Source organism: Erithacus rubecula (assembly GCF_903797595.1).
Source record: "Erithacus rubecula genome assembly, chromosome: 13".
NCBI classification, from domain to species: Eukaryota; Metazoa; Chordata; class Aves; order Passeriformes; family Muscicapidae; genus Erithacus; species Erithacus rubecula.
In genome coordinates this window covers 19,185,811-19,198,424 of record NC_136665.1, presented here as the reverse complement: position 1 = coordinate 19,198,424, position 12,614 = coordinate 19,185,811, and the positions used below count along the sequence as shown (strand labels likewise).

General features: G+C 50.8%; 1 protein-coding gene across 1 annotated transcript in view; it reads right to left on the bottom strand.

Annotated features, from left to right (window-relative positions):
• ITPR1 (inositol 1,4,5-trisphosphate receptor type 1) overlaps positions 1–12,614 on the bottom strand; it is a 158,846-nt gene that overhangs the window by 73,827 nt on the left and 72,405 nt on the right. Inside the window, 10 exon segments of the mRNA XM_079316953.1 lie at positions 808–928; positions 3,727–3,855; positions 4,544–4,669; positions 5,191–5,442; positions 8,327–8,527; positions 8,870–8,995; positions 10,315–10,452; positions 11,133–11,198; positions 12,098–12,268; positions 12,369–12,530. Coding sequence (XP_079173079.1) covers positions 808–928; positions 3,727–3,855; positions 4,544–4,669; positions 5,191–5,442; positions 8,327–8,527; positions 8,870–8,995; positions 10,315–10,452; positions 11,133–11,198; positions 12,098–12,268; positions 12,369–12,530 — 1,492 coding nt within the window.

The window sequence follows — 12,614 nt, the reverse complement described above, 5'->3', positions numbered from 1 at the left end:
CTTGTTTTACTGGTGCTGGGCTGGTAGTTGCACTTGAGGACCTTAAGGGGTCTTCTCCAACCTTAACCATGCCATGACTCTGAGTGCATTTTAAACAGGGCAGTTCTCAGTCCCTGTGCAGGGTCAGGCCTGGGCAGGATTATGTTTAGAGGCTTCCACACCTCAGAGCTGTTGCTGTTGTTTGAGGTGTGGGAGTAGGAATCTGTCCCTAAACACACCCCCCAACACCTCGTGCTGGCACACGTGGACACACAGCAGCAGAACCTGACCCCATATCCAGTACAAGCTACTCTTGTGGGCAATGAAAGTGCAGCAAATTTATGGGCACTCCCAGATGCACCAGGGCAGGGTCAGGTTGGACATCAGGAGGAATTTCTCCATAGAAAGGGTTGTCAGACTTTGGAAGTGCCTGGGGGGTTTGGAGTCCCCATCCCTGGAGTGTCCAAGGAATTCCTGGATGTGACACTCAGTGCTCTGGGCTGGGGACAAGGTGGGGATTGGGCACAGCTTGGACTCCACGATCCTGGAGGGCTTTTCAACCTCAGTGATTCCATGAAAACATCTCCCTGCTGCAGATCAACAGGACTGCTGGGACTTTTGAGGTTGGACAGAGAAAATACTCCAGGTGACAGTGACAACACCCACTGCTCAAGCAGGATGATCCACCAGCACAAGGCTGGACACGAGCTGTGCCCAGGTGGCACCTGCAGGACAAAGAGCACTGTCCCTGTGGCAGGATGGCCTGTCCCAGCAGGCAGCCCTGATGGCCTGTCCCAGCAGGCAGCCCTGCCCAGCCCCAGTCCTTACCTACATCAGAGAGCACCCGGATGCAGCTCTCCACAGAGGCTTTCTGGCTGGGCATCAGCCAGGTGCAGTGGTACACCCTGAACACCCCCTGCAGCAGCTGCACAAACACGGGCTGCCTGGTCTGCAAAGCAAGCACAGCACAGTCACAGCCAGCCCAGAGCAGGGCCCAGCTCAGCTGCACCCTCCAGCCCCTCCTAACTGGGCTGCAGCACTGCTGGGCAGCTCCCTGTGGCAGCAGGGGATCTACCACGGGATCAGCAGCTGCATGGGAAGGGTGGGAACCAGGCTGGAAGGGAAACATGAAACAGGAGCAGCAGAAAACCCTGGTAATTGAGGCCTGACTAAGCAAAGGAAATGAGCAGACACCTTCATCTGTTTTATCAGGGCTATCAGCAACCCTGGCACACAGATTCCTCTTTCAGTGTTGACCCACAGCTGACTCAAGAGGCCACAGGTAAATGGGACTTGGCTGTGTGACAGCACAGCTCCAGAGTTGGAAACTCCTCATTCCAAGCACCTTTAGCTGGTACCCAATTCACAAAGAAACCAGCTGTGTGTTATTTGGAACACAGGCAGTGGTTAGTGGCAAACACAGCAGCTGCCATGGATCAGCCAAAATCAAGGAATGGTTTTCAGCCCAGAATTTCACAAGGTGATATTCCACTACAGACAGGTGAGCTGCTCCAACACACCCAAGCCCATGAGCTCTGCTCTGTCACCTTTGCAGCTGCCCAACCACAGTGACCAAAACTCCACTTGCTTTTGTGCAGTGATTATTAAGTAGAAAAACATATTTTACCTGTAGAGGAAAGAGCATTTTAAATATTTCAATCTGAGAGGGAATACCCTGTGTCCACTAGCTATGGAATGCTTCTATCAGCTAAAGGAACTACACCACAGTGCAAACACCACAGCACTTAGGAACCAGGGAAAGAATACCTCATTTATTCTGGCCAACAGTAAAGCCTGTTTGCAAGAAAAAAGTGGAGTTAGAGTAAAAAGCCAAATCTATTTCCTAATTAAATCCATTAGATCAATTAAATCAAAAACCATTACAAAAGGTATAAGAGGAGAACCAAAATTTAAGCCCCCAAAATTGCTACCCATTATCCTTTCTGGAAACAAGCCACACACCAAAAATCTGCTGGCAAACAGCAGCATTTACCCAGGGCCCTGGAAACACCTGCATGTTTGGATTAAAACCACCCACATACTCCTTTCATTTATGTCTAAAGACTTTTTGGTCTTTAAAAGCCTTTAAGATGTATCATTTGCTTAAATAAGGTCAATAAATCAAACAGGAAATTTACTCCATGTCCCTCATGTCTCCAACTGCACTTGGAAAGGGAAACCTGGGGCAGCAGCAGCCTTGGGAGGCAAACAGGCTGAACAATGTTTGTTAAAGAGAAGCTGTGGGCAGCTGCCCTGTGCCAAGAGATTTGTGTTCTCCTAATTTTATATGATTGGAACCACATGATGGATGGACAAGGTGTTCCCTGAACCAGCAGGGCTGACTCAGGGCAGGAAGAATTTCAGTCAAACAAGCCCTGACATGAAAGAGCAGGAGGCAAGAGAAGGCTGGAAGGGATGAGAAGGTGCAGCAGGGAGGGACTGAACCCAGAGCAGAGTGACCACATCCCTTGGCTACAGAGATCAGCCCACCTGCAGCACCAGGGGCAGGAAATCCCACCTGGAGCAGGTGGGACAGACAGGTGGGACAACAGGCTGTGCTCCTCAGGGGGAGAGTCCCTGGGTATAGAATATTGACAGGCAGGAAAAGGGAGAGAAACTGCTTTTAACTTGGAGATGTAGAGGAAAGATGAATCTAGGACAAGGCAGATCTATCAACTGAGATGGGAAAAGAGGTGAACCAAGTGACTTCATCCTGCTAGACAGAGGGGGAGATTGAGAAACTAAAGAAAAACTGCTGATATAACATTAACAGATGGCTAAAATAGGATGGCAAGATGTGTATTCAAATGCTGAATCTCAGAGATGACAGCTGAGAGCAGGGCAGCTCAGGTACATGGCAGAGGACAAGGCCACAGCCTCCATTTCTCACTTCTCTGGTGAGTGTGGAAGGTGATGGGCAGTCTGAAGGCACCTGAAGAACAAAGCAGCTGCTGCCCTGCTCAGACTCAGCTGAGCTCAGAGGTGTGGCTGGGGTAGGACTGGATGAGCTTTGAGACCTGGAGATTGCACTGCAAACTGCCTTTGGCACTAGCAGGTTACATCAGGTTTCAACAACTGCCCCTCTCAACCTCCTGCCAGACACCTGACCCATCCACCCACATCCTCCCAGAAAGTTATTTATGGGTAATACAGAACAGTCTAATCTCTGTGCAAACAGAAATATTAGGGCAATATTCTGACACTGTACAAATCTCTGCCTTCTCCCCTTCACAAGCTCTTCCTTCACACTTCCCCAACTTTTGAACTAGGCAAAAGTCCACTCAGAAACACATGGGAGCTTCTGGATTTTTACTCTGCATCCTTTTTTGGTTTTAAAGGGAAATTTTTTGTAAAATATGCTGTCCTAAATCAATCACCCTTGCTCCCTCTGTGATATCTATGGCAGGGGGTTGGGCTTTAAGGTCCCTTCCAACATTTCCAAACCATTCAGGATTCAATGGCACACAAGAACTCTCTACCAAAGACCTTGGTGGTAGCACAGAGTTGAATCCACTGATTAATTAATGTAACACTTGAGCTCTTCTAGAAGAACAGTTGCACTGTGACCAACATATTTTTCCATTTCTACAGCAAAAAGACCAACGTGGTCACCAAAGACAGTTATGTATTTGCTCCCCATTTACACCACCACTGCTCCCTGTGTTCTTTCAGCACTAATGCTAATGGCAGTGGGACGAACACAGCAGCCTGGCAGGGCTGTCCCTGCTTGTCCCTGTGCTTCCCCACCTGCAGGGTGGTGCTCTGGTCAGAGAAGGGGGAGCTGAAGAAGGTGGTGACGATGCTCATGACGATCTCGGTCACGTACTTCTCCAGGATGGAGTCAGCGTGCTTCCTGTCACTGGTGTTGTTGCAGGCCTGCAGCACAAAGCACAGCAGTGTCAGGGGCAGCCCAGCAGGGACTGCAGCTCCCCCTCTCACACTGTCCTGGCCCCAGCAGCTCAGTGACACCGCTGGGGCCCTGCAAATCCAGCCCACGCCAGGGCAGAGCCAGCGCCGCTGCTGGTTTGATGTGCTGGCACAGAGCGTGGCTGGGGCAGGGAAAAAACCCCACAGTGTCCTGGAGGAAAGCAAGAGCAGGATGGGGAGGACTGAGGTGTAATGCTTTCGTATGGGGAAATACTTGGAATCCCAGGCAAAAAGCCATATGGCCAAACAAACACCAAGGCTGGAAAACAATCTGTCCTGACCTGCCAAAAAACGCTGAGTGCTGCTCAGGAAGGAGCTGAGTGATCCTGGCCAGGATAAGCAGGCCAGGTGGCAGGACAGAAAAGGCACTGGACAAAGGAGCAGGGTGTGGAGCTTCACTGAGCTTTGCTTTGGGCTTGGTTTTTCTTTTTTCTTTTAAAAAGGAAAATATGAACGTGTTCCATGGAATATGACTAATGAAATCCACAGGCACAAGGAAAAGGAGGCACATATTTGCAGGAACAGAGTATTCAGGGTACTTATTGCCTTGATGCACTGGGATGTCTTGTCCTTACTGCCCTGGATTAAAGAGGTTTTTCAGCTTTTTGAATTCAGTCCCTTGGTGCAGACACATTACCCGACAGATGTCAACCAGGAAGTTCTCAAACAGCTTCCACATGTGATTACTGGTGTAAATCTCTTTCATTTCTACTTCTGTGTCCACATAGCAGTGATTCAAGAAGTTGATGTATGCAATTTTGACCTAAAAGTAGAGAAAATAATTCATATAAAGAGTAAAAACCTGAATGGTATGAATGAATATAATGTCACATTAAAACTGGAATTTTGGAATTCTGCCTCTTCTTTTTACTTAAACACTGGTGAAATTTAATGCCATGAATAGCAAGACACCATCCAATAAAAAACCACCAGGATTACTGCAGACAAAACGTCAGCATAATAATAATTTCCAGTTCTGCAGAACCATCTGTTCAAGGTTAGCAGCACATCCATAAACCTCTCTGCCTCAAGAACCCTATAAAATAACCAAGTACAGCATCCCATTCCCACTTTCAGGGTAAGAAAGAAGTATAAAAGGATTTAACTTGACTGTCCAGGTTGGCTGGGGGTGCCAAGAGCAGCAGCAGGGAAGGATTCCAGCTCCCAGCTCCCTGCCCACCTGCACCCACCCCCCTGCCAGGCCAGACTCAGCAGTGCCAGCCCTCTCTCACCAAACCCAGCACATTTCAAACACAAACAGCCCAGCTCCCTGCTGGCCCTCACCTCAGGTATGCAATCCTCATGGGTCACCACCCTGACAATGTCATCCAGAGGGAGGAGGGAGTTGCACTTGATTTCTGTGTAGACGTTCTTGCCCTCTGTGCACACGGCCAGCAGCTCCACCAGGTGGATGTGGTACATCAGGGGGCTGTTCTCATCCATCCTGTCCCTCTCTGACCTCATCATCTGCACCAGGGTCTGGAAGGAGGCTCTGTCATTGTAGAACACCAGCACATCTTCCCCTGCATTCACCAGCTGCATGAGGGGCAAGGAGAACACTCCATCAGCAGAGCAAAGCCTGGGATCCCCCCAGCACCCCTCACTGGGGTCTGTCCCACTGCACATCCCCAGGGCAGGACACAGGGCTCCAGGGACACACACAGAGCTCCAGGGACACACAGCAGGGCTCAAGGGACACACACAGGGCTTCAGGGACACACACAGGGCTCCAGGGACACACACAGAGCTCCAGGGACACACAGCAGGGCTCCAGGGACACACACAGGGCTCCAGGGACACACACACAGGGCTCAAGGGACACACACACAGGGCTCAAGGGACACACACAGGGCTCAAGGGACACACACACAGGGCTCCAGGGACACACACAGAGCTCCAGGGACACACACACAGGGCTCCAGGGACACACACACAGGGCTCAAGGGACACACACACAGGGCTCAAGGGACACACACAGGGCTCCAGGGACACACACACAGAGCTCCAGGGACACACACAGGGCTCCAGGGACACACACAGGGCTCCAGGGACACACACACAGGGCTCAAGGGACACACACACAGGGCTCAAGGGACACACACAGGGCTCCAGGGACACACACAGGGCTCCAGGGACACACAGCAGGGCTCCAGGGACACACAGCAGGGCTCCAGGGACACACACAGGGCTCCAGGGACACACACAGGGCTCCAGGGACACACAGCAGGGCTCCAGGGACACACACAGGGCTCAAGGGACACACACAGGGCTCCAGGGACACACACATGGCTCCAGGGACACACACAGGGCTCAAGGGACACACAGCAGGGATCCAGGGACACACACAGGGCTCCAGGGACACACAGCAGGGCTCCAGGGACACACACAGGGCTCAAGGGACACACACAGGGCTCCAGGGACACACACATGGCTCCAGGGACACACACAGGGCTCAAGGGACACACAGCAGGGCTCCAGGGACACACACAGGGCTCCAGGGACACACACAGGGCTCCAGGGACACACACACAGGGCTCCAGGGACACACACAGGGCTCCAGGGACACACACAGGGCTCCAGGGACACACAGCAGGGCTCCAGGGACACACACAGGGCTCCAGGGACACACACAGGGCTCCAGGGACACACAGCAGGGCTCCAGGGACACACACAGGGCTCCAGGGACACACACAGGGCTCCAGGGACACACAGCAGGGCTCCAGGGACACACACAGGGCTCCATGGACACACAGCAGGGCTCCATGGACACACAGCAGGGCTCCAGGGACACACACAGGGCTCAAGGGACACACAGCAGGGCTCCAGGGACACACACAGGGCTCCAGGGACACACACAGGGCTCAAGGGACACACACAGGGCTCCAGGGACACACACAGGGCTCCAGGGACACACAGCAGGGCTCAAGGGACACACACACAGGGCTCCAGGGACATTTCCCACTGAACTAACCACTTCTGGAGCACTGAGAAAATTCAAAGCCAGGCCAGTCCAGCTGTCTGCTTAGGCAGAAGCTGTGCCAAGAAGTTTGTGACTTTCCATTGTGCCTTTCCATTTCCAGTCTGTCACCCTGGGTGACTCCCCAAGGGAGATGAGGGCAGCCCTGTGCTGCTGGAGAGCTGCCAGGGCACAGGGGATGGGACTGCAGGGCTCACTCCTTCCACCCTTCCCAACACACATCAGCCCTTCTCCAAGGCCAGGGAGTGACACCTTAAGTCACACACTGAGTATTTCCATCAGCTTCACATTTGACACCTGGCTGGCCATGATTTCAGAGCAGCTCAGAGCTCCTGGAACTCCAGGAAAAGGAGGAGATGGAGCAAGCTGAGCCCTGCTCCAGGCTGGGCACTGCTGAGCACACAGCTGGAGGGATCCAGGGCTGTCCTCCCAAAGGATTTGGGAAAACCAGCAGGATAAAATATACAAGAAAACCCCCAGGGCAGTTGCTGACCTCAAGGAAACCCCTTGGTGAGCATCTCACACTTGACTAAGTGTTGAGAAGTTCATGGAGCTGGTTTTGAGCAGAAGAGCAAAATATGAAAGATTTTTGACCCACCTATCAGGATTGATACTCAAAAACCAGATATGACAAATCTGATCCTGGGGCTCCCCCTGCTGAGGAGGCCAAAATATTCCATCAGATGTGCAGATCTGCCAAACAGATCCCATCCATATCCCACTGAAAGGCATTCATTTATTCATTCACCCTTCTCTTACCTCTCCCTTTTATCCCAAGTCCTCAGCTTCAAGTTACCCACACACCTAAAGCCAATCCTCACCTTTTCCCCCTCCAGCACCTGAACAGCTGAATGAGTGCATCTGGCTAGGAGTATTTGCAAGGTCTTGGAGAGGCAGAACAAAGGGGATGGCTTCAAATTGAGAGTAGGTTTAGACAAAAGGAAAAATATGGGTGGTGAGGGTCTGGCACAGGTGCCCAGACAAGCTGTGGCTGCCCCTGGATCCCTGGAAGTGCCAGGGTCAGGTTGGATGGGGCTTGGGGCAGCCTGGGATAGTGGAAGGCAATTCTATGGTGGGTCTATGATCTCATAAAAAATTCCCATCAAAATGCTACCGTGGTGAAATTAAATTACTTCTCTTCATGCCAATTTTATTAGGCCAAGGCAGCCTTGCTTCAGAACCCCACCTACATGCTGCTGTGTACAGGCCTGGGAAGTAACTCATGCCATTAATAACCAACTCCTTGCTACACCTGTGAGTCAGGAGCTCAGAGAGCTTTGGTCACAAAAAGCCTGAGCTGCCTGGGAGCTGCAATGCTCTTTTTGCACGGTGAGAGCTGTCAGCTTCTTGGCAGTCCCCGAAGCGAGAGGATCAATTTGTCATGTTCACCAACTGCTATGTGCAAACTTCTGTTCAGACCCTGCAAATCTCTGCAGCTCTCACCTCAGCCATTACCATATCTTGGCATTTCTTGATGAATTTCCCCTCTGCCTTGACGATGGTCTGCAGGAACTTGATGTACTGAACGTTCCTGCCGTGCGTCTCGATGCAGTGGACGAAGTGCTGAACCACGCGCTCGTTGATCTCGCTGCAGAGCTGGAAGTTGTTCATGAAAATGTGCTGCATTGTCACTGCTTCCAGGATCTGATGGAGGGGATGAAAGGGAGATAAAAATGAGAAAATCAACAACCTACCACATCCCCATGGAGGTTAGGGTAAAGCCAACACTCCTGAAGGGAACTTTGTTTTCAACACCACTGCTCCTATCTCAGCCTTTGTCACTCCACTTCAGCCTCTTGAACTTTCTACACCGAAACTGCCCTAAACAAACATCTTGCCAACTTTTGAGGCTTTAGAATGAAAACAAAATGTGACCTCTTCAACCAATCTTACAACAGAACAGCCCCAGAGGTATCACAAGGACAATCCAGTCCCTTCTCTTGCTAGAGCAAAAAAAAATAAATCACAGCCTGAGGTTGTTCTTACCCCTGGGTTAAGGAACAGGTTTATGTGCTTGTGCAGCAAGGCCTGGTTCTGTTGGTTCCCAGCACAGAAGTTCTGCAGGAACTCGTGTGCAAGCTTCATTATCTCCTGCATCCTCGTGTCTTCAGCCTGGGATCGCACGACAAAGAGGAGGGGGTTAAAAAGAATCCAAAGGTTCACCCTGAGGTGAGCACAAGATGAGCCACAGCTCCAGCAAGAGAACTGTCACGTCTCTCACACCCCGAAGGAAAACAAACCTCCACCCAGTTCACAGACGTTTGGGATGAGCTGGGCCAGCTCCACGCTTCCAAAGAGTGTCAAAAATCAAGCCCATAATAGAAATTACAGTAGTTTATTCTCTAAAAGTGCCTATTCCACAGCCAGGCCTGCCAGCAACGTGCTTTAGTCACTTCTGCAGTGCTGAACATCCCAGCCCCTTGGCCAAACCACACATCATCACCTCTGGCTGCCCAGGAGAGCTGCCACGTCCCACAGCCATGCACAGGGAGCTCAGGGCATGGAAAAATTGCTACTGCACCAGCTCAGCCCAGTTTATCTTTACTGGAACCTCCAGGCTCCTTGCAGCCTTCCAAGCACTGCTGAGGAACCCCTGCCCTTCCTCTGATGTCAGAGTGGATTCCCAACCCACTGATGGCAGAAGCTCCACTTTGGAAAATTACTGCCTGTGTTTATTTTTAAGGAATTTAATATATTTCCAAGGGTGAAACTCCTTTCCATTCTATGCCTGTCTGATGCACATTCACACAAAGGGGACAGAAAGGTGATGAGAAGGTGTTGAAGGGTGTTTTTGCTGCTGATTTCTTAGCAAAACATGATGCAAGAAACCACGAGAATCAACATTAATCAAAGCTCCTGTGCAGAATTACTGGTTCTCAGAAATCTGATGAGTTTGGAACAAAGGACAGCAGAGTGACCAGGATAATGCACTGATAAATACCTGTCAGCTGTGACTGATGAGCAGCCAGTGTGATGACCCTGGGGTGTGCTGTGTCAGCACAGCCTGCTGCTCTGCAGGCTCACAGGCACAACCCTGGCTCCAACCTGCACATCTGGCAAGTGTCAGCCCTGACATGGCTACTTAGGGCAGCACACCTCACCTGGAGAGCCAGTGGGTGTTTATTCACCTCTAAGGGGGTGTTTAGGACTCTACTGCTCATAAACCCCTGGGGGACCCTCCCTTCCCTCCTTGCTCCCAGGATGGTGCTCACACAGAGTCTTGCTCCCATCAACACAGCTTAACCTCAAGGCAGCACCTGCCTCACATGAAAAGCTCAAGAGTTGAGCACAATCCTGCAGCAAGATGCATGGATATTTCTTCAGCCAACAGTACATATCTGTATATCCAATAAATAACCAATCCTCAGGGAGGAGCTCCAGGAAGACTCAGAGGAGTTATGAAAAGCTGCCAGCACGACACAAAGCCCCACCTTCTCATAAGGGATCTGCAGCAGCTCCAGCACCACGGCGTGAGCCCCCATGTTCCTCAGGAGTCGCTGCTGCTGCTTCCTGCTCTTCCTGCCCGAGGCCCCCTCCTGCACACAGAGCTTGCTGAGGCGCAGCAGGATCTGCAGGAGACACTGGCCTTAGAGCCCCAGCTCTGCCTTTCCTCCAGAGAGCACCAGGGACAGCTCGTCTGCACGGAGCACAGCAGCTCCAGGCAGCCCCCGTGGCCAGGCTCCATCCGTGGCTCTGACTGGGGCTGCTGGACTTGGATGATCCTTGTGGGTCCCTTCCACCTCAGGTACTCTACAGTTCTGACTCTATGCTCCTGCAGAACTCAGCCATGTCAAGTGAACCCAACACCAAGCTCCACAGCAGAGCCACAGACACACCTTCAGCTCACACCACACCAGCACCACAGCGTGTTCCTGATCTGGTATTTTCTACATTAAATCTCAACAGCACAGTGGCTTGGAGTGCAAGGTACCCAGGACAGGGCACATTAAATGTCTTCTCCCCTTGCTTACTGCCTTTGTAGTCCTGACCAATAAAAACATTGTGTTACCATTGAAACAGCAGCAAACGTCACGTTTCTCACTAATCCATTCTTAAGGAAAGAATACACACGTCGTGCTTATTCTATCCTGGCTTCTCATTCAAGTTGGGATTTGTTATTACTCAGCAAATAGTTTCCACAATGGCAGAGTGACTCAGACTTTCCTGGGTGCCTCCCTCTGACTGCAGCTCTCCAGAGCTCTGTTACTCATTTACACTTCCAGTGAACTATCAAGAAGCAAAGTTTTACCTCTTTTACTACCCGGTAGTTGTAGCTGCTAGTACTTTCAGGCTTTTGAGACTTGCTGTGACCTTCCTGAGGATAAAATCAGACAATTTATTAGTAGCTTATACTACTGTCTACATGAAGGCTAAAATTACCGTTCTGGGGTAGCGCCCGCTCTCCTCCTGGGAAGGACTGTCATCCTCCAGCTCTCTGACAGCCACAGAAAAATACATACAATTATCCTGTCAAGTCACATTGACCTCTAGGACACAAAATAAGGTGAGGGAGGGATGATTTCAGAGGCAGCAACCTCCTGTCCTTTGCCTGTCACATTCTGTCTCTAATCAAGTCTCCCCTCCATAAAAACCCTTCCTCTCTCTCCCTATTATTATTAAACTGTCACTGCACAAATACCAAGAGATTCCTCACAGCAATGTGTACAAGAAAAGCAACAAGTGGATTACTTGCATTTACTTCCAACAGTAAATGTTCCTAAACCAGGGACTGCTTCTTGGATCCCCTCATCCAATCTTTCCTATTTGATTACAAATTATATGATAGTAAAAGATGCTCATAGAGTTCTAAGCCAGATGTGCACGTTAGGGAAATCCTGTGTTATCAGGCAGAGATAAAGCACAGTTCTCTGCTGTCATTTAATCAAGTGCCATGACTCAAAATGCATCAGCTGAGCAGTTCACAGCTCTGCCCTTACCTTACTTGAGGTACTTGTGACTGCACAAATCCTGTGCCATTGCTCAGTGCTGAAAGCACACAGTGGGGAGCCAGAGCAAACCCAAACCAGCCCTGTTAGACCCTAAAGGTGACACCTCAGAGGCTGCTACTGGTTCAAGTTTTCCTCTCATCCCTGCCTCAACCTGAGAGCAGTAGAGGGAACCTCACCTAGGCAGTGTGCTGGGAAGATGGGCCTTGTCACAGCTCTGAAACCCCCCAAATACCCACCCAAATTCCCACAAACACAACCTAATTACCTCTTTCTTCTTGTGCTCGTTTTCACCTGGCACACTGTCCATGGCCTCATCAGGACCTTGGCCTTTGTACACCCAGAGCTCAGACTTCTCCACTATTGACCTCAGCTGGTCCAAATCCTGTTTGATCTGCTTGTAGTTGTCAACATCTTGGCTGGTAACCAGCAGTTGAACCTTACAGGGAGGCAAAGCCATTAGTAGCTCAAAAAGGGCTGGGTTCAGCTGCCATAAATACACTCAGATGAGGAGTAACTCTCTCCAAACACACAGGTACCTGCTTGAAAGCCTGAAGGACTTCTTGTCTCTGGCTGAAGTGCCTGAAGAGCAGCTGCAGTGCACCAGACACCAGGGGAGGGTAATCGTGCATCGTTAAATGCAGCAGCACCCGCAGAAAAGTCCTGCCCCCGTGATCATCCAAATCCAGAGGGGTGTTCTCCTCACTGCAACACAGCAGGAGTCACCAGCACATTAGACTGAGGGCCCCATGAGGTTCTAAGTCCTCTCAGAAGTGGCAGAAAAC